Source organism: Anolis carolinensis, chromosome 6 (assembly GCF_035594765.1).
Source record: "Anolis carolinensis isolate JA03-04 chromosome 6, rAnoCar3.1.pri, whole genome shotgun sequence".
NCBI classification, from domain to species: domain Eukaryota; kingdom Metazoa; phylum Chordata; class Lepidosauria; order Squamata; family Dactyloidae; genus Anolis; species Anolis carolinensis.
In genome coordinates, this window is record NC_085846.1 from 11,612,983 (window position 1) to 11,638,019 (window position 25,037).

At 41.9% G+C, this 25,037-nt stretch overlaps 3 protein-coding genes across 3 annotated transcripts; 2 read left to right on the forward strand and 1 right to left on the reverse strand.

Moving 5' to 3' along the window:
• Positions 1-4,494: 4,494 nt before the first annotated feature.
• Positions 4,495-5,730, forward strand: LOC100553257 (olfactory receptor 13G1). Its single transcript, XM_003223883.4, has one exon. The coding sequence runs from the start codon at positions 4,666-4,668 to the stop codon at positions 5,728-5,730; it is 1,065 nt and encodes a 354-aa protein (XP_003223931.2). The 5' UTR covers positions 4,495-4,665.
• A 3,986-nt stretch (positions 5,731-9,716) lies between these two features.
• On the forward strand, positions 9,717-10,983 carry LOC100553453 (olfactory receptor 10C1). The gene has a single exon (XM_003223884.4). It carries the CDS (start codon positions 9,959-9,961, stop codon positions 10,898-10,900), a length of 942 nt encoding a protein of 313 aa, XP_003223932.1. The 5' UTR covers positions 9,717-9,958; the 3' UTR covers positions 10,901-10,983.
• Positions 10,984-23,778: 12,795 nt separating this feature from the next.
• LOC100555675 (olfactory receptor 5V1) lies at positions 23,779-25,037 on the reverse strand. Its single transcript, XM_008115476.3, has one exon. The coding sequence runs from the start codon at positions 25,035-25,037 to the stop codon at positions 24,111-24,113; it is 927 nt and encodes a 308-aa protein (XP_008113683.2). The 3' UTR covers positions 23,779-24,110.

Below are 25,037 nucleotides of genomic sequence, written 5' to 3' on the forward strand. Positions count from 1 at the left end.
TATCAATGGGAAAGCTTATATATCAGTTGATCTTAACTGCCTTTGACTAGATGCTCTTTTACGCATCATAACTTACAACTTAATCTGGTATTTGATCCCTTGCAAAGCTTGTTTTCCAGCATGCTGTAAAAACCCTCTTTGGAGTTCTACATCAACAATAAGTATCTCATGCAGATATGCTTCTCATCACTAAAAGTTTCATTCACCAGCATCTTGTTATTATATCTAAAACCGTTAGTCTGAGTCTACACTACAATAATTGAAATGAGACAATAGCTTGAATTAAACCACACAAATGCAAAGCCCCATTCTGCCCTTTACTTGTTTTTATAAATTGCTTACCATGCTTCATAATGAGAATTCCCTCCTTCCTTTAAGTTGTCTATAGTCCTTTTGGACAACAACATGGACATAAATTCCCCAATAATAATATCTTCCCCAGAATTAGGGACATTTTGTTTTACCTCTAGCCGCCAATCACATATGGAGCCCAAACTCTTGCTCCAAGTGCCAGGAAAATGAAAGAGAAGAAGCAACCAAACCTTTCTGAGTGCTTTTGCATGTGGCACCCAGTCCCAGCTGTTCACTTGCATTTTTACTGAAATGTTTCCCAGACACTACATTGTGATTTCATGTAGTATCAAAATGCACAAAAGTACCTCTACTCAGACAATAGATTTTCCCAATCCAAAAAATTCGACGTGTAGCACTGGCACTAAACAATGTCCAAGCACCACAAAACAGATTGCCTGCCCACTTCAAACAGACCTTTATCGAGAGCATGTAGCCAAGATAATTGGTCTATCACGGTTGTTGATTCTGGAAGCTATCTTTGGCGAGCTATTCCACAGACACCCAAATGTAATTATACTAATTTGGATAATTGCAGACCAGTAAGATCACCATTTCTGAAGTTTGACAGTCCCAACTAAACTAAACAAGTATGTTGCCAACTATAGTCGAAGGAGTTGGAAAAGTTACAGAAAGTATTAAGGAATCATAGTGCATGTTGGTTACATGTTGCTGAGAAATTGTACCCCCCCCCCCAATTTTTTTTTTTTTGATAATAAGCTCTGATGGCACTATGGGTTAAACCCTTGTGTCGGCTGAACTGCTGACCTCAAGGTTGGGTTGCTGACCTGAAGGTTGCCAGTTTGAATCTGCAAGATGGGGTGAGCTCCCATCTGTCAGCTCTAGCTTGCAGGGACATGAGAGAAGCCTCCCAGCTGGATGATAACACATCCAGGTGTCTCATGGGCAATGTCTTTGTAGATGGCCAATTGCCTCAAGTCACTTCTGACATTATAAAAATGTCTTTTTTGTTGAAGTTTTCAAGTATCAGAACAACAAAAGGAAATGAGTTTGTTTTGTCTTGCTATTGAGGACAATCTGCTTCTGGTCAGATGAACAGAACAGAAAGCAATACCAGGGGAAAGCCTCGAGCAGAATTAGTATCACTTTCAGAATTTGTAAGTTCCTGGCCCAGGGCCAGTGAGATGAAAATGAATGAGGGGGATCCCATATATTTCCTACTTTCGCTCATAGGCATCTGAAGTTGCCTTCAGCTAAGTCAAACAGTAGTCCAGCCTTGTCCCAGGAGACAGCCCACTTTTGCTAGCAATACCCTTTGGTCAGATCATAAACAAAGTAGTGAAAAGAGCTACTGGTATAGGCCAGAAAGGCCATACAATATTACTTGGCTAAGGAGATCAGAGAAAAAATTGGAAGGGACAATCTTTGGGTAAGGGGAAGGAGACCGCATCAATTGTGAGAGCAGCTCAATCCATGCTATTTTGTGGGTTTGTATCTATCTAACACGTTCTTTAAATTTCCAACAGTGACTATCAAGGTGCTTTCAGGAAGCTGACAAGCAATGTATACAATGCAGCCACAGGGCTCCATAAGTGTCAAATGTGACAAATAACTGCTGAGACATACAGGCTTCAGCTTGAATATTCTCTTGCAAATAGGACTCTTCTAGATGAGAATAATAAATTACACAATTTAATACCATACACCATAACCCCACACTATCTGTATTGGGCTCTGAGGCCACTAGGCAATCAACAGTTATGATCCAAGTTCGCCATACTGGTTGGCTTTTGCTACTTTGTGCACCACCAAGCTCTTTCTCTCTGGGGCACCAAGAGTGTATTGAATGAGTCACTCGTTATTTAAATGTGCTGTGGATTTCTCCACTTGATCCATTCTTGGTGACGAGTTTAGAGTGTCCTTATCACTACAACTGGAATCTTCTGCTTCGTGCTTTCAAGTAGATAGAACCATTTCAGCGTCTACTGCTTCCAGGCGAATCAACAAGTTGATCTGAGCATTAATTTGTCTTCAAAATAAGGGAGGGTTTTTTTTTCTTATGTGCTTCATCAATACAAATGAAATTGCAATATATTTTCTGACATAAAAAAAGGAAAGAGGCATAGAAGATGACTCAGTCTACTGAACTTCTTCCAAATTTGTTGCCAACTTGGAATGAAGCTGAGAGTCAGCTACGGATCAATATTGTTTCCCTGCACTTTCTGGGGCACAAATCTTCATGGTATGTAACAAGCAGAATGAAAGTTGTGTGATAACAGCAAAGACTGGAGGAGACTGCTACATTATAACATAATAACACAGCTTTTTAAATTGCTTTCCAAAAGCTGACTGCCTTAAACTTTTATGTGATCAAGTTGATTCTATTGAAGAAAGATGGATGCATTCAAAAATGTTAATAAATGCTCTGCTGGATCAGTCTAAAGATCTATCTAATACAGCTTCTAATTTCTAACAGTAACTATCCAGATGTTTTCGGGAAGCTGACAAACAGTATATCAGGCAAGTTCCTTGCACTCCTGCCAGATCATAGCATCTGATGCTCAGGTACAGAGCCCTTTTGAATGTGGATTTTTAAGATCATGGTTAATACCCAGCATTTGATGTAACATTTTTTCCACCTGAGGATGTGTTGCAATGTATATATGTAGCTAGAGAAATCAACTTTATTTGATGACTTGCTTATTATTGTCACAATAAGAAAAAGGGGTATATAAGTCTCTCACAAATGTCGTACTATGTCTTATAGATAAAAAAGGGTAAAGTTGTGCTCAACATATGGCCATAATCAGCACTCACTCATTGTGGCTTGGTAATCCAAGAGCTACAGCACTTCCAACTTACAGATGTGAAATAGTGGGGTTTGGTTCCCCCACCTCCATAACTCTAGTTGTGAGAAATATGGATTTTAGTTCTGATGTTTTGCTCTGTTGTGAGAACTTGTAGAAAGGTAATGTTGTACCCAACATATGGCCATAATCAACATTCATTCTTCGTGGCTTGGTAGTGCAAGAGCTAGTACACAGCACTTCTGACTTGCAGTTGTGAAATACGGTAGAGTCTCACTTATCCAACATAAACAGGCTGGCAGAGTGTTGGATAAGCGAATATGTTGGATAATAAGGAGAAATTAAGAAAAAGCCTATTAAACATCAAAATAGGTTATGATTTTACAAATTAAGCACCAAAACATCATGTTATACAACAAATTTGACAGAAAAAGTAGTTCAATAGGCAGTAATGCTATGTAGTAATTACTGTATTTACAAATTTAGCACCAAAATATCACAATGCATTGAAAACATTGACTATAAAAATGCATTGGATAATCCAGAACGTTGGATAAGTGAGTGTTGGATAAGTGAGACTCTACTCTAGTGGGGTTTGGTTCCTCCACCTCCATAACTCTGGTTGTGAGAAATATGGATTTTGATATTGATGTTTTGCTCTGTTGTAAGAACTTGTAGAAAGGATGAAAGAAATACCTTGACTTCTCTAAACCAAATTGCTGAAGTCTAGAAGCATATTCTCTGTGCTTCTTGGTGCTGCTGGCATACTGTCAAACTGCCGGCACAGAGTACCAGAGCCCATCAAACTATGCAGGGCTACTTCCGGCAGAGCTCTGTTGAGCTCCATGCCAGAAGCATGCCAGCAGAGCCAAAAAGAAACTGGGGAGGAAGCGGGAGAAAGCTGGGGACTGCAGGGAAACATTATAGAAGGAATCTCACAACCACCAACGGTAAGGAGTCAAAACCTTACGCTGCCCCATGGTTTCCCCCACTGTCCCTGGCTTCTTGTCCTTAATTTGATGAGGCCCCTACTCACATTGTGCTTACTCCACAGTGCACACATATCTACAAACATACCGTACACGGTTTCAAGGACATACTCTGTGTACACTCAACTCACAAACCTGAGATGACTTATCCATGGGTCAAAGTATTTACTATATCTTCATTTTTATCAAAAGGACCCAGCCCTTTGCTGAGTAGGATGTCAAAAGGCAAGAGCTTAGACCACCTTGAGGTAACTTAAATGAAATGTTGACACTCACCCCCAACCCTCCACCATGGTGCCATTTCTGGCCTTTTTGAATGTCAGTGTGTGGAAATGGCAGCGACCAGGGATGGCTGGGTCCTCACAATGGCATTGGTGCTTTCTCCCTCTGCAGTATGACCCTTAACTTATCCATGGATGATATCAAAATCCATAATTTTGCCCCCAAAACCTGCCTCAGCTCATACATGAGGTCAAATTATAGACTGATATGTATACATAGTGTTCTCTTTGGACTGGTGAGCCTTAGAGTAGATAGAACTCTGACTTTACATTGCTATGAAATACCTGCTATGTCTGTTAATAATCATAGTCTTCTTGTTCATGCTAGTCTTGACAATATACAGGTCTCTTGAGGAGAACTGGAGTGAATCCAGCCTAAATTCAGAACATATGGAAATGCAAAAGAACCAGACAGCCATTCCTGAGTTTCTCTTGGTAGGCTTATCCAGCTCTCCTGAACATCAGATGGTCATCTTCGGAGGATTCACTTTGATTTACACAGCTGCTTTGGTGGTTAACTTTCTCTTCATCTTTACTATAGGAAATTGCAGCAAGCTCCATACCCCAATGTATTTCCTGCTCGTCAATTTGTCCCTAGCAAATATGTTGTGTATCTCAGTGACTATTCCCAACATGTTGCACACTACGTTGGTCCACAGGAAGACCATCTCCTTTTGGGGCTGCATGGCACAGGTCTACCTTTTACTCTGGGCTCTGGGGACAGAACTCTTGCTCCTCTCATTTATGGCCTTTGATCGCTATGCTGCCATCTGCCATCCTTTGCAGTACACAGTCATCATGAGGAAGGAAGTGCACATTGGGGTGGTAGCCGGGGTGTGGATGGCTGGGTCTGTTAATTCTGCAGTTCATGTGGGACTTATTCTGCGGCTCTCCTTCTGTGGCTCCAATATCATCAACCATTTCTTTTGTGACCTGCGTCCACTGCTGTCCCTCTCTTGCTCAGATGTCAGCCTCAACGAGACCATGGCTTACATATCCGATGCAGTCTTCTCCATGGGCAGCTGCATGCTGACATTAGCCTCATACTCATTTATTCTGTCAGCCATATTTAGAATTCGATCCTCTGAAGGGAAAAGGAAAGCCTTCTCCACTTGTTCTTCACACCTCCTGGTGGTCAGCTTTTACTTTTCCACCATAATCTATACATATATCAGGCCCACCTCAGTCTACTCTCAAGAAGAAGACAAGGTGATTGCTATTCTTTATTCAGTTGTGACACCTCTGCTCAATCCACTCATATATTCCCTAAGAAATAAAGAAGTTAAAGACGAACTGAAGAAGCTTACACATAAATACACACTGCGAATAAATGTAAGGTAGTGGTGAGAACATTGGACTTTATCTGCTTAGGACTTAATCACATAACCTGCTGCTACATCATTGCAACCACATTCTTTAAGCAAACAGAAACATGCCATGATTGGGTGATGGTTGCCAATACAGCAGGCATGGGCAAACTTCAGCCCTCCTCATGTTTTGAATTTCAACTCCCACAATTCCAAACAACCTACCTACTGCCTGTTAGGAATTGTGGGATTTGAAGTCCAAAACACTTGGAGGGCTGAAGTTTGCCCATGCCTGCAATATAGACTAGTTATGACTGCCTCTCCTGGACCCATCCTCCTCCTTGGCTCATCTTAAGAACCATTGGTAAGATTGAATGAAGTATGTCCATTCAACTTATAATTGGTGTGTGAAGAGGATGATATTTCCAGCCATCTCCTGCTATCTAGGCAGGCTGTGACAAGGACTTGTCCTCTTTTGGATTGTTGCAATTTCACTCACTGGCAGGAAGAGTTTGGATATATCAACCTCCTTGCACCTCAGTTGAGTTTGCTTGATCCAATCGTTGGCTGTTAAAGTAGACTGTGGCGGACATTTATTCAGTCTTTCTGGATACAAAGCAGCTATGGGGGAATTAACTCTAGATTACAAAGATATAAATTAAGTTTTTGTTGTTGGTGATGGTGCTATTGGTGATGGTAGTAAAACATTCATCAGTTTTGGTCCTGCAATACCTTCTCTGAAAGTCATGTGTTTGGTCAATGGTCTAAGAAGGATTAGACAACACTTTGTAAATCTGTATCAATAAAGCAAGCATCATGTTTATTAGAATGTGTGCCTGCAAGTTTTTGAATTCATGTGCAGTTTCTTATATGTCCTTCTTTCAAGCTTAACTCTGATAGGCTGCTCTCAACTCTGGTAACTTGCTCTCAAAGATCAGTCCTGAAAATCCATACCTTCCAGTTTCCATCAGAAAAGGAAATAGGAAGTTCTGCGTCTACAATGGCTTAAAACACTGAGTTCAACCAGAAGTTAGTCCTGGATATCCAGGTGACATCCCGGGACTTCCAGTTCATAACTCAATATAAAACCAGTAATAAAACTTCCACATTATGAGGTCAGGAAATGCTCAGAATTTTTGGCGAAGGCAGTAGGAGAGCTCCAGAGAGCTCATGGACATAAGCAAAGATGTCCATGCAACCAAGGAAAAGGAGAGAAGGCATCTCACTGATGTCCTAATATGCATATTCACAATTCAATAATAACACTTCTGTAGCATAAAATTACGAAATGTAGATGGGGATACAGGATTCCAGCCAATATAATGAAGTTGCTTGATTCTGGTGGTAAAGAACATTTTACTATCTTTGGGTATATTCCATCCACTATGATTATTTTTCACCCAATAGAATTTCCTTTTTTGTCCGTTGCTGCCATCAAGTGACCATTGGTCTTAAATACATATATTTAAATTATTTTCTAAGATTGTCAGCCTATGCAGAATCTATATCTTTTTGTCCAGTGTTAATCTGTGATTTGAAGCTCTCTTGTCCAAAGAAATCTGTGGAGTTCCAGAGGAACCAATTAAGGCAGGGGTCCCCAAACTAAGGCCCGGGGGCCGGATGCGGCCCTCCGAGCTCATTTACCTGCCCCCCGCCCTCAGTTTTATAATATAATATATTGTATATACATATAATATTGATAATCTATATATATAAAAGAGTGATGGCATCACGGCAGCGGACAAAACAACAAAAGTAGACACCCCCCAACCTCGAAAATTGACATCACAACCCCTCATCCATGCCTCTAGGTTGATACAACAAAAAGAAAAGAAAAATAAAATCCTAATTAGAGGGAGAGGAATAATAGTTTTTATCCAATTGCTGCCAGTTACAAGGCTAAGCTCCACCCACTTGGTCTCCTAGCAACCCACTCAGCCCAGTGTTAATAAAATAATGATAAAAAATAAATACAAATAATACCATAAGAAATTATAAAAAACACTAAAATAATTAATACAATAAAATACTATAAAAAATGACTAAAAATAATACAACAAAATAATAAAATATAATAAATAAAAAAGATAAGTGACAATAAAATTGATTTAAAAAAATACAAATAACGTCAAATAAAAATTCCACAAGTTTTAACCGATACCACCACCACTTTGCCACAGCAACGCGTGGCCGGGCACAGCTAGTAATATTATAATGTAATACAATATAACACGAATAATAATACCATATAATAATATTAATTTTATATTCTATATTACATATAATATTACTAATAATATTACGGCATAGTGGTATAGTTCAATATAATAATATATAATGCTAATATTGTGCTATGCTAATAATATAATATATTGTATGTGCATATAATTTGTAAGCCACTCTGAGTCCCCTTTGGGGTGACAAGGATTGATACAAATGTAGAAAATAAATGCAGTAAATAATAAATAAATAAATAAATTTTAGACTTAGGCTCGCCCAAAGTCTGAAATGACTTGAAGGCACACAACAACAACAACAACAACAACAACCCTAATTAACATGACTATCTCATTGGCCAGAAGCAGGACCACACTTCCCATTGAAATCCTGATAAATGTATGTTGGTTAAAATTGTTTTTATTTTTAAATATTGTATTGTTCTTTCATTGTTGTTGTTCTTGTTGTTGTTGTTGTTTTTGCACTACAAATAAGACATGTGCAGTGTGCATCGGAATTTGTTTGTATTTTTTTTTCAAATGATAATCTGGCCCCTCAACAGTCTGAAGGATTGTGGACCGGCCCTCGGCTTAAAAAGTTTGGGGACCTCTGAATTAAGGTTTCAAGGAAGTTTTTTGAAACTTTTTATATCATTTCTATGGAGGTTAATTGTAGTTTATTGTATTCCATAATGGCTGCAGCAAACTGGCCCCTTAGGCCCTCATCAAAAGTTGAGTTGAAATATGAAATTGTTTGAAAGCTAACAGGTACTAAGAAGAAGAATCTGCCTCATTAATTCTTATCTAGCACTACATACATAAACAACTAATTATATAAGTTTCATTTTTGAAGGATGCTTCTGGAACATTGCCATACAGACCCGAAAACTCACAGCGACCCAGTGATTCTGGCAATGAAAGCCTTTGACAACACAATGCTTTATAATGAATTAATACCAAAGCAGAACTCAACTCTGGATAACTATTTTATTATATAATGGCTGTCAGTATGGTTAACATGTTCATAGTTCATAGGTTTTAGCTACCATCTGGCAGTGAAGCTCTGATAGCATAGCTTATGTGTTGTCAAAGGCTTTCATGACTGTAATCACTGGGTTGCTGTGAGGTTTTCTGGCTGTATGGCTGTGTTCCAGTAGCATTCTTTCCTGACGTTTCACCTGCATCTGTGGTAAGCATCCTCAGAGGTTTGTGCAGATGTCTGTTGAAAATTAAGCAAGTGGAGTGTGTGTATATATACTCAATGCTATTCAAGCTTGCTAATTGCAACACTGACACTTGCTTCAAACAGACAAGGGTTCTTTCTCCCACCCTGGACATTTGGACTATTTAATGAATGTTAGGCACTAGGCATCCATTTGACAACTGTCAGGAAACTATCCAAAAAGTAAGATTGACTATAACTACAATTGGTTGGTTGGTTCATTCAAGCAGGCATGTATAAAAAGGCAGGATAAAATGTCTATGTGATCTTTTTTACAGATTTTTTTTAAATTTTGTGATGGGAAGACATGAATGCAGACATTACAGAAACATAAAGTACCAAAGAGGATATATTAGTGGAAACTGCTAGCAGAAAAATATACATTTGGGAATGAAAACTGTAAAAATATGTACAAATTTATGTGCAGCTGTTTTTAAAAAGTGGTCATATAGAAATATTATCTTGGAAAGGAATACAAAAAATGATAAAGATGATTTGTCACTCACTATGTAAATCTATGCTTACACCTGAGGACAGAAATTCTGATGTATTAATACTGCAAATTGATTTTGTGTTATGTGTACCTGTGCTTTCAAGTTACCAGTTGTCTATGTTGTACTCTATGTGATTGTCTCACCTACATTAAAACTGCAATTTCAGTACAATTTCCAAGGAGTTGGGACAATTGAATTTAGAAGGGTTAATAATTATTAGACTTGATATGATAAGGATCAAAATAATCTGATAAACCTAAGACACTTCAGTTAACTCTGTGCTCATTTCTTTCTTTAAAGGTCTTATGGTGTCTCCATCCCAATGACGCCATGAGAGAGTTCAACCAGACTTGCTTGACTGAGATCATCCTTTTAGGCTTCTCCAATTTCCAGACCACACAGAAGCTTTTGTTTGGTCTTGTACTAATTTTCTACCTGGTGACACTCGCTGGGAACAGTCTGATTTTGATCCTCACCATCACCGAGCCCATGCTTCACACACCAATGTACTTCTTCCTCCAGCACCTGTCCATGCTGGAAATTGGCTACACTTCATGCATCATCCCCAAGACCCTAACACACTTGTGGTCAGAGAAACAAACCATCTCCTTTGCAGGTTGTGGAACTCAGATGTATTTCTTTGTTCTTTTTGGCATCACAGAGTGTTGCCTTCTCTGTGTGATGGCATACGACCGCTATGTTGCCATATGCAAACCTCTGCAATACCCATGCATCATGACTCCCCGGGAATGTGCTCAGCTGGCTGCCATCTCATGGGCCATTGGTATTTTGGTAGCTTTTGGACAGTGTGTTCCAATATTTACTCTTCCCTTTTGTGGACCTAATAGAATAAGCCATTTTTTCTGTGATATTCTGCCTGTCTTGAAACTGGCTACGACCAACACCATCATTAATGAGATGGTAGTTGTTGCTGTAACAGTGTTCTTCATCCTTGTACCCTTTCTGCTCATCATCTTGTCCTACAGCCTCATCATCTCCACCATCCTCATGATGCCTGTGGCTAAGAACAGGTACAAAACCTTCTCTACTTGTGCTTCCCACCTCATTGTGGTTTCTCTTTTCTTTGGAACTGCCACCTTCACCTACATCCGACCCAAATCAGCCCACTCCTTGGGCAGCGATAGGATCCTGTCCCTCCTCTACACAGTAGTCACGCCAACATTTAACCCAATCATTTACACATTGAGAAATAAAGAGATAAAAGTAGCATTTAAAAAATCAATGTTGCAGAAAACTGTCTTCTGCAGATAATCGGAAATCATCACCTGTTATGTCAAACCACTATCACATATTTTGTTACCCATTAAACTAATCCATATTCAATTATATATGACAGGTATAGGTTTCCTCTTAACATTAAGTCTAGTTGTGTCTGACTCTGGGCATTGGTGCTCATCACCATTTCTAAGCTGAAGAGCCAGCATTTTCCGTAGACACCTCCAAAGCCATGTGGACGGCATGATTGCATCGAGCTGCACTGCCTTCCCGCCGGAGCGGTACCTATTGATCTACTCACATTTGTATGTTTTCAAACTGCTAGGTTGGTAGAAGCCGGGGCTAACAGTGGGAGCTCACCCTGCTCCCTGGATTTGAACTGCCGGCCTTTCAGTCAGCAACTTCAGCAGCTCAGCAGTTTAATCCACTGCACCACCAGAGGCTACAGTACATTGATAAATTTCATTATATAAATGGCAATCAAACAGGCAAAATCAAATATGATAGCATTCAGGTTTTTTGCTATGGTTAACCAAACAGTAGGACAGCAGAATGGCAACATTAAAGTGTAAGAACAAGGTAAGATTCTTTATCCTTTACTGAATATAGTGTGGAATAGTGAGGGGACTGTAAATCCACTTGGCTTTGTTGGGCTGCTTGGAGTTGAAAGAGTAAAGTGTGAAAAACAGGAGACAAAACAGAAAGAGTAATGAGATGAAAGAGAAGAGGTTGTGACTGGCATCACTGGGAATAATAGGAAATGTTTTGTCCAAGTTTAAATCCTTTTTCTTTAACAGTTCCTCTGCTGATTTTAACTAACTTATGCTTCTGTCTGGAAGTCTGTGGATAAACTATATGTCAAGCATCGCTTTGAAGGTGAACAGCCACTATCTCAAACTGAATATGGGTCAAAACAGATATCAGACTATTCAGCTCTACCATCTAGTGCAGTAGTTCCCACCTATGGTCTACTGACCACCAGTGGTCTGCAAGAACTAAAATATGGTCCGCGACCTAACTGTTACTACACCATTGCGTTAAAAAAAAATCTTGGTGTCTTCCTTTTGAGGCCTGTTCCTGGGGTTATTTGGGGTGCTGATTCAGAAAATTGCATTGGATAGACTACATTAGTTCTAGATTATTAAATATGGTTTTCTGTGGGCGAGCAGATGGCGACTACTGGATGGCATATGTTCTGTATTGGAAACTAGAACTTATGTGGTCTATCCAATGTAATTTTCTGAATTAGCACCCTAGATAACCAAACTGAATCTAAAGTTGACCAAAAACTGATACGTAACCCTTTTGGTATTAATGTTGGTGAGTGGTCCCTGGTCAAAGTGGTCCCTGGTCAAGTGGTCCCAAGTCAAAAAAAGGTTGGGAACCACTGATCTTGTAGCTGTGTTTTCAGGTTTGCATAGACATGAAGGAACCTTTTTGCTGGATGACCATTTGTTCCTGTACCCCTTTATTATGACAACAGCAAAATAATGTAATTTCCATCTTTTTTGCATCTAGGATCCATAGGTTCTTGGTCTACAAGGCAGTCCTTTTGCTTCTTCACACTTGAGACCTATATAATTTTAACAACCTAATGGCAACATATGCCTCCTTGTTCTCTTTCTTCTTGTCTTAATTCAGAATACTGCTGTCAGGGTCACTTCAAAACTCCACAAATATTCACATATTTCTCCCTGTCTGTCCATCGATTCTTTCATTTAACTATAATAATATAATAATAATAAAACTTTATTTATACCCCGCCACCATCTCCCCAACGGGGACTCGGGGCGGCTTACATGGGGCCATGCCCAAGACAATACAATAAACCATAACATAATACAATTAAATAATACATTACATAAAATAAACAGTACAACATAAGATCAAAACAGCAATATAACACGAGCGGGCCGCATGAATACTACATTTAAAAACTAGATTAAAAATTAAAACTCTGGGTGAGAAAGGGATCAGAATAAAACCTCGAGGGACGGGACATCAGATAGTGAACCAGTCTAGAGGATAAATATCGGGGGGGAGTAGCATAGAACATTTACTCTCCGAAAGCACACCGGAAGAGCCATGTTTTTAAATCTTTCCTGAAGGCTAAAAGGGTGGGGGCTTGCCTGATTTCAATGGGCAGCGAGTTCCACAAGCGAGGGGCCACCGCAGAGAAGGCCCTCTCCCTTGTTCCTACAAGGCGAGCCTGAGATATAGGTAGTGGCGACAGGAGGGCCTCCCCCGATGATCGGAGAGGTCGGGCAGGTTTATGATAGGAGATACGGTCACGAAGGTAGGCGGGTCCCAAACCGTTTAGGGCTTTATAAATGATGGTCTGCACCTTGAATTGGGACCGGAAGATGAACGGCAGCCAGTGGAGCTCCTTAAACAGGGGAGTAGATCTCTCCCTGTAACTCGCCCCCGTTATTAGTCTGGCTGCCGAACGTTGGACCAGCTGTAACTTCTGGGCCGTCTTCAAGGGAAGCCCCACGTAGAGCGCATTACAGTAGTCCAGTCTAGAGGTAACTAATGCATGCACCACCGTGGTCAAGTCAGACTTCACGAGGTATGGTCGCAGTTGGCGCACAAGTTTGAGTTGTGCAAAAGCCCTCCCGGCCACCGCCGACACCTGCGCTTCAAGCGTCAGCGCTGAATCCAGGAGGACCCCCAAACTGCGGACCTGTGATTTCAGGGGGAGTGCAACCCCGTCCAGCACAGGTTGCCACCCAATACCCCGATCCGACGAGCAACTGACCAGGAGGGCCTCTGTCTTGTCAGGATTGATCCTCAGCTTGTTCCTCCTCATCCAGTCCGCCACAGCGGCCAGGCACTGGTTCAGCACCCGAGGGGCTTCCTTGGAGTCAGGTGGGAACGAGTAGTGGATTTGTGTGTCATCTGCGTAGAGATGGCAACACCCTCCAAAACTCCGGATGACCTCTCCCAGCGGTTTCATGTAGATGTTAAAAAGCATGGGGGATAAAATAGACCCTTGCGGGACCCCACAGGTCAAAGGCCAGGGGTCCGAGCAGGTGTCCCCCAGCTTCACCATCTGGGAACGGCCCTCCAGGAAGGACTGGAGCCACTGCAAAACAGTGCCACCGAGTCCCATCCCGGAGAGCCTCCCCAGAAGGATACCATGGTCGATGGTATCGAAAGCCGCAGAGATGTCCAGGAGAACCAGCAGGGTCACACTCCCCCTGTCCAGTTCCCTGCGGAGGTCATCCACCAAGGCGACCAAAGCCGTCTCAGTGCTGTGCCCAGGCCTGAAGCCAGACTGCGAGCGGTCCAGAAAATCAGTGTCATCGAGGAACTCCTGGAGCTGCGTGGCCACCACCCGCTCCAGAACCTTGCCCAAAAACGGGAGGTTGGAAATTGGTCTGTAGTTGTTACATACAGATGGGTCTAGCGAGGTCTTTTTTAGTAACGGTTTTACCACCGCTTGCTTAAAACAAGATGGAAATGACCCCTGACCCAGGGAGGCATTTATTATAGCCACAAACCAATCCAACAACCCCTCTTTGGCCTGCTTAACCAGCCAAGAGGGACAAGGATCCAGAGCACAAGTGGTCGCCCTCACAGACCCAAGAATCCCCTCCACGTCATCCGGAAGAACAAGCCGGAAAGAATCCCACAAAATCGGACAGACAGGTGCCTCGGTTACCTCCGCTGGAACTACAATTAAGCTGGAGTCCAACTCATGGCGTATCTGAGCAACTTTGCCTGCAAAGTGGTGCGCAAAATCGCTGCACCTAGTTGCCAAGTCATCAGGAAGCCCCTGGGTCTCAGGAGGCCGCAGGAGCTCCCCAACAACTCGGAACAACTCCGATGGCCTGTTGGCCGCAGACGCTATGCGGGCAGTCGTGAAAGCTTTCCTGGCTGCTCGCAGAGCCACGGAGTAAGCCTTAATAGCGGCTTTAGCCCGTGCTTGGTCAGACACATCCCGAGATTTCCTCCAGATGCACTCTAGTCCCCTCCTCGCACGCTTCATCACAGCCAGCTCCTCAGTGAACCAAGGAGTCGACATGACTCTACGCAGCGAAAGAGGACGTTCGGGAGCGATCGTGTCAAGTGCCCTTGTCAGCTCACTATTATAGCGATCAGCCAGGACATCGACAGGATCGCCAGTCTCCAGAACAGGAAGATCCCCAAGAGACCTCAGGAGTCCATCCGGATCCATCAGCCTCCTGGGGCGGACCATCTTAATGGGTCCACCACCCCTGCGGAGGTTAGAAGACATGGCGAAACTCAAACAGATCAGATGATGGTCAGACCATGACAATGGAAGAATATTTTGCTCTTCCACTCTGACTGTCCCACCGTCCACAATGAAGACGAGGTCCAGCGTGTGTCCCGCCTGATGTGTGGGCCCAGATATAACTTGAGTCAGCCCCATGGTCGTCATGGCAACCATGAAATCCTGAGCTGCACCTGTCAAAGAGGTCTCGGCATGAATATTAAAGTCCCCCAAAACTATGAGTTGTTGGGAGACCAGGGCCGAATTGGAGACCACTTCTGCTAGCTCGGACAGAGAGACTGCTGGGTCGCGGGGTGGACGGTACACCAGCAGAATCCCCAAGCTGTCTCGGGCTCCCACCTTCAGGAAGACACACTCAAACCTCGAAGACTGCGGAACGGCGCATCTGATCAGGGCGATGGACTGCCGAGCAATCACCGCGACTCCTCCTCCCCGCCCCCCAGCCCTGGCCTGCTGATGCACCCCGAAACCTGGTGGGCACAGCTGAGTGAGATTCACACCACCCTGCTCGTCCAACCACGTCTCGGTGATGCATGCCAGATCCGCCCCCTCATCCAGGATCAAATCCTGGATAACAGCTGTTTTACCGTTGACGGATCTGGCGTTCAAAAGCAGGACCTTAAGGCTGGGAGGTCTGTCCTGAAGACTACCACACCTATTCCTCTCCAGGGTCGCAAAAACTCTGTTGCGCTTCTCCCTGGGTCGAAAGTGACCGTTCTTCCTTCTCCCCCAAACCACCTCAATGAGACCCTGCCCGTGGAAACCCTCTCCCCCCTGGAGAGATGACTGATTGAGGTTGCCCATTGAAGGGGATAGTCAGCTGTCCTGAGATAGAAAATCACCAGCAATACTTGGTTGTTTAAAGGAGGGGCCTATCTCCGCTGGTGTAGGAGGAAAGGAGTCATCTAACAGATCATCATCTAGCGTGGGAAGGGGGCTAGGCACTAATGATGTCTGAGAACGGGACTGAGAGGTAACATAGACATGGCCTAAACCTGGGGGGTCTTGTCTACCAAGATTCCGCCTGATGTCCAGGGGGCGAATCAATGGGTCTACTAGTACCCTCCTGAGAGTAATGCCCCACTGTTGAAGTTTGGGCCTATACAAAAACAATTCCTCCATCAGTGTTCTGTCTTCCAATCCAATGAGAAGACAAATGGAGCGGTTCCAGGACTGATAGTCTCTACGAAGCCAGTCGATAGTCTTGATCTTCACTTTCGACCAGCTTAAAGATAGAATTTGTGAGAGAGACGTCCGGACCGCTCGCTTAGATGTCCATCTTCCTCTGTTCAATAGTGAGTCTTGCACTTCCACTGCCACCTTATTAGTTCGCAACAGATGTTGGGAATTGCAGTAAGTGTCCAGGGAGTGTCCAAACAGTTCTGGGGACAGCGTGTTGTTTGTCCTCTGAGAGACTCTATTAGTTTCCTTCCGGCCGTCCCTCCCCTGACTCTGACTCTCTTCCCCAGATAAAGACTCCACCCCATCCCTGGCCCCTTCCAAGCCTGACCTATTGCCTTCCTTCTGCTCCTCTAGCTTTTTTCTTCCCTGGCTTTCCAGAGCATTTAATTCCTCATTAATATTAATAAAGCTGGTTGGTACAGTTTGTATAATGTCTATAGGAGAAGGATTCTTCACCATTAGGGAAATTCCTTTGAAAAGATGGTCAATTTTCTTGTTCAGTGTCTCCAACTGTTGTAAAACAGTACTGAACGATTTTCCCAGTAGATCACATAGGAAAAAGAGTTCGTTTTCCCTCGATGTTTCCTGCCAACTCATTCCTATTACCTTTCAAAAACCTTCCTATAATATACCTCTCTAATCTTTCAAAATTACCCCTCGTTTCTACTATCTCTTTCAGCTCAACAGTATCTCGTCCAACATACACATACCTTCATTCACATTCTGGGACCATCAATTTACCAATCAATAAAACTCAAGAACTCTCGAATCCTATGTGATCACTTCCTATGACCTAAGTACCAGGTTCTCAAACCTGCTTCCTATCAGAGTCTCCCTGAAATTAGATAAAAACTTTCTCACTCCTATCTATAATACACACACACACATATACACACTCAAAAGAAAAAGAGGGGGAAAAAAATTAATAATAATAATAATAATAATAAAATAAAAAGAAATAAAATAAAATAGATGGCAGGCTGCAGCACTGAAGAAATGATCCAAGCTATTCCTATCTAGAACTTCCTCATTGATTCAGTCTCAACCAGTAAAATTAAACTCTCTAATTAAAAAAAAAAAAAAAAAAAAAATAAAATAAAATAAAAAAGAAAGAAAGAAAAAAGAAAAAGAAAAGGCTTGATGGTGTCAGGTACAGGAAAACCCTTCGTCACGCGGCACTGGCCCTAGCTGTTGATTCCAACAGGGCAGGGGCAGATGGAGAGGTCGGCCAAGCCCAGGCAAGTCCCAAGGAGCAAGATGGTACACTCCACAGCGCTGCTTCCTGTGTCCTTTAGGAGGATAGGCAATGCAGGAAACCCCAGCGGATGGTGAATAGCAGCTGCAATAACAAGAATGCCTCCAGGGGGGGAGGTCTCTAACAACAGCAGCAGCAGAAGTAGAAGTCTCTGCAGCCTTTGAGCCTTTGAAGCAGCTAGCACTGATAATTGGGTGTTAATGGCTTCGGAAACAGCCAGTCCCAGTCCCAGATGGAGAGCCGCCTCGGGAAGAAAGCTCGCTGTCACGAGTCAAACAGGTAGGCAGTGTTAGGCAACACAGCGGCCAGCTGCAGAGCAATGATCGGCTCCGAAGAATTCAAAGCAGCGGGAGCAGTGTAAACCCTCCTCCCAAGCTGGTCGTTAGCGATGGAGAGGTTAGAGACCAGCAGTGGCCCTAGTGACAGAAAAGTCAGTTCCAAACAGCAGCAACAGCAGCAGCAGTTGTTTAGTATAGAGAGGCAGAATGAGGGAGAGCGTTCCAGCCCTGTTGTAATGGCGGCTGCAGTAGCCCTCTACCTCTTCTCTCCCGATCGTCTCTTTCCCCTTTCTTCCTGCTGAGCCACGCGAATTAGCCCCCAAGGCCTCCTCCAAGACCCTGGATGACCAAACAAGAGCTCTAGCTAGCAAGGGTGGACTCAGATGGGAGGATTAACTTGGATTATGTTTTCTCTTACCGAGCTGCTGTATAGTTCCTGCTACCTCTCCGCCATCTTAGCCAAAAAAAAAAAAAAAAAAAAAAAACTATGGACCCCTTTAAAATTTTTGATCTTTTTTTATGACTTGGCACTCTAATCTCCCCCAATACCTGCCAACTTAGATAGCATAGTATGAACCATCTAGGATTCACACACTAGTCTGTCAAAGATTTTTAAGATCTGGCTCTGTACCTATGGAATAGTCTTTCTTTGGATATCTAGAAGAGGATTTAATCCATTTTCACAAGGAGTTGAAGGTCTTCCACTTTGATTTACTGCATAAAGTAATCAACTTGCACCTGAAGTCATTAGAGTGGGATTTTGGGAGTTTTATATATGTTCATAGTGTTATATTTTATTGTCTTTGTCTCTGATTGTATATGTTTGATATTCTATCCTTTGGTGTAAACAGATTTATAAATAAAATGATGATGGACATAGTATCCATGTTCTTCATAAACGAGAAAATTGATTTGTAATAGTTGAGTATTTCACTAACGTTGCATTGTGATATTCTAAATTCAAAAATAGCATGGGGCTAGTGTTTACTTTTATAATTTGCTGTTTATTTAGTGAGACATTGATCTATATTGCCAAACTATACTATTTTGGAGTCAGAAAGAAATAAGATCATATCATCTGCATATTCGGTACATTGATATCCCTTTGCAAAAGGAACCATGAAGAACACAAAGCTGTTTTTAGTCCAGCCTATTCACAACAATGGTCAAGACCAATAAACTTTATTTGAAAGCGTCATTGATTTATAGAGCTTCCAGTTTTAGGTGAACAGAAAGAATGAGTAAAAGTTGTTCAATATAAATAGCAAGGTTAAGAGAACAGAGTCTTTGGGACCGTCATAGCACAGATATTTGTAAACAATCCAATATTCTCATGGTAGGGCAGCCAGTTTCAAGCAGTTACAGCAATTTAATAAAGGCCACTGAAATAGACACAAAGTGGATTCAAAAGATTTAACCCTCCAGAATTACTTCTTTAGAATAGCTTAGGAACTCAGAAATAAAAGATGAAATGCTTGAAAATACTTTTACACCCAACACCACCATCTCCAGTACTTTCTAGGGATTTGTAACCCTCATCTCAAATTTTCAGGAAAGTCACCACCACCTTGGAGGAAGACGTCACCAGTGACATGTTCCCCTCCACAGATTTAAATGTGCAATATTGTGTACATTTGAAGTTTTAGTGAGTTGGACCTGCGGGGTGTGAGCCCACAGATACAACAGGCCAAGTGAACATAGTGTTCCCAGCAGCCAAAAGTATATGGTACATGATAGGAGTGAAAGGTTTGTTTTAAATGTCTTTGACTATTGTTATGTTTGGCTTCTATTAAGTAATATTTTATTAATTGAAGCTGAACATAAAAAATAATAATTGAAGACATTTAAAATAAACATTTCACTCTCACTCTTAAAACACCAACTCAGACTGAGAAGCCCAACTCATTCATTCCTAAATCAGATTTTCTTAACAGTAATGGTCATTCAATAGCCCCCATTCTGTAAGTCATTATCTACATCTGATAAATATCTATGGGGCATAAATCCTAATTGGTCTTATCTATATATATAAAAAGATTTTTTAAAATTCGGCCTAGGACAAAACAACAAAACTACACATCCGAGAAACACTAAACTTGGCAACACAACCCCTCATCCATGCCTCTACGTTCATACAACAAAAAGAAAAAAAAATAAAGTCCTAATTACAGGGAAAGGAATAATTGTTTTTTATCCAATTGCTGCCAGTTAGAATTCTGCTCACTTGGTCTCCTAGCAACCTACTCAGCCCAGGGGACAGGCACAGTTAGGCTTCCCTACTGCCTATAAAATACAGATTATCTGATTTTCACTGGATTATATGGCAGTGTAGACTTAAGGCCCTTCCACACAGCTATATTACCCATTTATAATCTTATATTATCTGCTTTGAACTGGATTATCTTGAGTCCACACTGCCAAATAATTCACTTCAGTGTGCATTTTATACAGCTGTGTAGAAGGGGCCTCATATAATCCAGTTCTAAGCAGATAATATAAGATTATCAATATACAGTAGAGTCTCACTTATCCAACATAAACAGGTCGGCAGAATGTTGGATAAGTTGGATAATAAGAAGGGATTCAGGAAAAGCCAATTAAACATCAAATTAGGTAATGATTATACAAATTAAGCACCAAACATCATGTTATACAACAAATTTGACAGAAAAAGTACTTCCATGCGCAGTAATGCTATGTTGTAATTACTGTATTTACAAATTTAGCACCAAAATATCACAATGAATTTAAAACATTGACTACAAAAACATTGACTACTAAAAGGAAGACTTTCTTGGATAATCCAGAACACTGGATAAGCAAATGTTGGATAAGTGAGACTCTACTGTAATATGAAATAATTACTGTGGTAATCCAGTCCAACCCAATTCTGCCAGGGAGGACACAATCCAAGCACGCCCAACAGATGGCCACCCAGCCTCTCAATAATAATACAGTAGAGTCTCACTTATCCAACACTCACTTATCCAACGTTCTGGATTATCCAACGCATTTTTGTAGTCAATGTTTTCAATATATCATGATATGTTGGTGCTAAATTTGTAAATACAGTAATTAATGTGTACATTAATATGTAAGGAACTACTTTTTCTGTCAAATTTGTTGTCTAACATGATGTTTTGGTGCTTAATTTGTAAAATCATAACCTATTTTGATGTTTAATAGGCTTTTTCTTAATCTCTCCTTATTATCCAACATATTCACTTATCCAACATTCTGCCGGCCCGTTTATGTTGGATAATTGAGACTCTACTGTAATAATAATAATAATAATAATAATAACAACATCATACAATCATAAGGTTAGGAGACACCCCTAAGGATCATCCAGTTCAACTTCCTTCCACCATGCAGGACGACACAAACCAAGCACTCCTGACAGATGGCCATCCAAGATCTGCACAGTAATAATACAAATCGAATCATAGAATCAGACAGTTAGGAGACACCCCTAAAGGCCATCCAGTCCAACCCAATTCTGCCATGCAGGACACAATCCAAGCACTCCCAACAGATGGCCACCCAGCCTCTCAATACTAATACTAATATTAATAATAAGAAGAATAACATCAACATCATCATACAATCCTAAGGTTTGGAGTGACCCCTAAGGATCATCCAGCTCAACTTCCTTCTACCATGCAGGAGGACACAATCCAAGCACTTCTGACAGATGGCTATCCAGCCTCTACATAATAATGATGATGAATATAATAATAATAATAATAATAATAATAATAATAATAATAATAATAATAATAATAGCATAGAATCCAAGAGTTTGGAGAGACCCCTAAGGGCCATCCAGCCCAACCCTTTCTACTATGCAGCAGGACACAATCCAAGCGTTCACAACACATGGACAACATATAAATACTATACAATACTACACAGGGACATAGACCCGCTCTACCTTCACCACTTTCACAGTACACAAACAACAAAATGCATACATAAAGACAACCATACCACAGACATTCAATACCACCACTACCTCAACAAGTTCTCACCAACACCACCAGACAATGCCACAGCAACGCGTGGCCGGGCACAGCTAGTGATGATATAAAAGAGTTTAGCCTCTGTGTTGTAATTTTTTTCTGGTCTGGGTTTAATAATATTATTGGCCAAGATATGTACACTGGGAAGCAAGTCTGAGGGTTATGACAACTATGAATATTTTGGAACCCCTACATCTTCTCCTTTCTGAGACAGCTTCATATCTATCCTGCAAAAGTATTTGTGTATATGTACATTTATGTAGGCTGTGTTTTCCCTTTCAATCCATCAGAGCCTCCAAGGCAATCCACAAAGGAATATCTCCTGCTTGACCAATAAATTTTCTTTTATTCAACCATTTGTGCTGTGCCAAATCCAGCTTTTGCATCTTTTTCTGTAGTTGTACTTACTGCTGTTATTGTGTCCGTTGATCCTTAATAATTCAAGCATGGATTATTCTATCCATACTATCACATTATTCATTTAGGGAAGTGGATACATGTACACTCCACATTTTGCCAAGAGATAAGTAATTCCTATAAATAAAAATGCTATATAATACACTACAGTTTCAACACATCAAGTGAAGTACAACCAAGTAGGGGTACACTAGTTTTCAATCAGACATTTTGTCAAAGGTCATACGTCAACTGAGAGCCAAAATATAGTTTATTAAAGTAATAGTCCAAAAATAGTTCAGTAAATTAACAAAGACTTGAAACACTTAATCTTCAGTGTTATTAGGCAGTCAAAGCAGGAAAAACACCAAAAGCATTAATTGGCATATAATCTGGATTAACTAGAGATATAATCCGAATTTAACATAGAATACTTGAACTCAACCCAAAAGCTCAAAACGGGCTTAAAATGGCAAAACAAACAAAGGCAAATGGTTATGAAGCCCCAAAAACTTTCCCAAAACCCAGAAGTACAACAGCGATTCCAAACTGAAACAAGAACCCAAACCGGGCTAGAAAGCTCTTTGCTGTGAGCGGAAAAACAAGCAAAACTGGAAGACGCTGAAGAGTTTGAGGCAAACCGCTGCAGAGACAAACGCCGAGCCAGGAGTTAAAGGAGCAGAACGCTGAAATGTAGTCAAGCCGGTCCAAAGTCGGGATAAGGAGAATGCGTCAGGGTCGGAAACAAAACCAGTAGTCAGCAACAGTAGACAGCCACAAAGACAGGAACGACACCAAGCCAAGTTTGGGAGCAAAAGGAGAAGCCGAGTTGAGTTCCAGTCCAAGGTCCAAGGGGTGAAGTCGTCACAAGAAGGTCCACGTCATGGAATGGCACAAAGAGCAAAGACAACGGAGGCAAACAGCAGCTAATGCAAAATAGTAATAACAGTGCAGTCCAGGGAAACCCACACAATTCCAGCCCTCCGTTGCAGAATAACCCGGATTAAACTTACATCTGTTGCAAAGTCCCAAGCCAGTCTTCAGAATCACGTACAGGAAACCCAATGGCACCCAACAACACCTTGCCACACGCAAAGCATAGTGACCCAACATCCCCAATTTATTTAGGTTTCCTTGGGCGTCCAAACCTCTAACGCCCTTGGATCAGGTGTCCCAAACTCCTCATCAGAATCTGAGCTCCAAACAGCCAACGCCCTTGGATCAGGCATCCCAAACTCCTCATCAGAGTCAAGATCAACCTGCCCACATCCAACTCTATCCACACCTGTGGAACGACCCTCATTCCTCCAGGCAGACAATGTGGGATCTGCTTCTGAAGATACCCAAGTCTCTCCAGCATTTACAGCATCCATGGACCCAGATTCCTCCCCAAGATCCTCCGGAGCCCGTGCCCAATCTATGCCAACTTCCTTCAACACCACTGGTTCTTCAGCATCCATTTCCAGCTCAAGATCCCCTCCCAAGTCCCCACATGAATCTTCCTCAGAAGACTCCTGATCAATCTCCCTGATTCTTTTCCTGTATAAATCTTCCAGCGAGCCCTCCCCGCGAGGGTTCTTCCTTCCTCTCCTGATCCCTCCATTATCACTCACAACCTCAGAAGACTCATTCACAACACATTTAGTTATTTTTTCATGTATGGCTAATACAACAGTTAGCAGGAAAATGAGATAAAACTTTAAATGATAAATATGTGTTGATCCAAACATTCAGTAAACACTCCAATAGCTAAGTTCAAAATAAAACATGCACGTCAAAATACTTGTGCCATATATGCTTTCCAAAAGATATCCAGTAATGTTCATTCCAGTTCTATTTTATAATTCTTCTAGAGTTAATGCCGCTTATAAATCATCATATGCTTCAGGGCCTCTTTTACCTCTTTGTTTCTAAGGCTATAGATGAAAGGGTTCATCATGGGGGTGATCACCCCATACAGCATGCTCACCATCCTGTCCTGGTCTGGATGGTGGCTGGAAGAAGGCCTTACGTAAGTGAAGATAGTGGTCCCATAGAAGAGGCACACCACCATGAGGTGAGAGGCACATGTGGAAAAAACCTTATATTTCCCCTCCACAGACCGGATTCTGAGGATGGTGGAGATGATGTAAACATAAGAGATCAGGATCACCAGAAAAGCTCCCGGACCAAAAATGCCACCAATGATAAGGACGACCATCTCAGCCACATTAGTGGAAGCACATGATAAGACTAGGACAGGTGGAATGTCACAATAGTATTGATTAACTATGTTGGAATTACAGTAAGGAAGTGTGGACGTCATCATTGTGTGTAGCAAGGAGATCAGAAACCCTGTGATCCACGTACCAGCAGCCATCTGAAGACAGAGCTTCTTGTTCATGATAATCATGTATCTCAGGGGGTTGCAGATGGCCACATAACGGTCATAGGCCATGGCGGCCAAGAGGAAGCCCTCTGTCCCTGCCAAGGCTACCAAGAAGTAGAGTTGGAGCATGCAGCCAGCAAAGGAAATATTTCTATTTTCCGTTAAGAGGTTCTCCAGCATTTTGGGCACTGTTGCGGTGGGGCAGAAGATGTCTAGCAAGGAAAGATTGCTGAGGAAAAAGTACATGGGATTGTGCAAGTGTGAGTCTGCTCCTATGGCAAGAAGGATGGTGCCATTTCCCAGCAGGGTGGCCAGGTAGATGAGTAGGAAAACAGCAAAGAGAGAGAAGCGGACAGCAGGCAGATCAGAAATCCCCATTAAGATGAATTCTGTCACTGTGGTGCCATTCCTCAT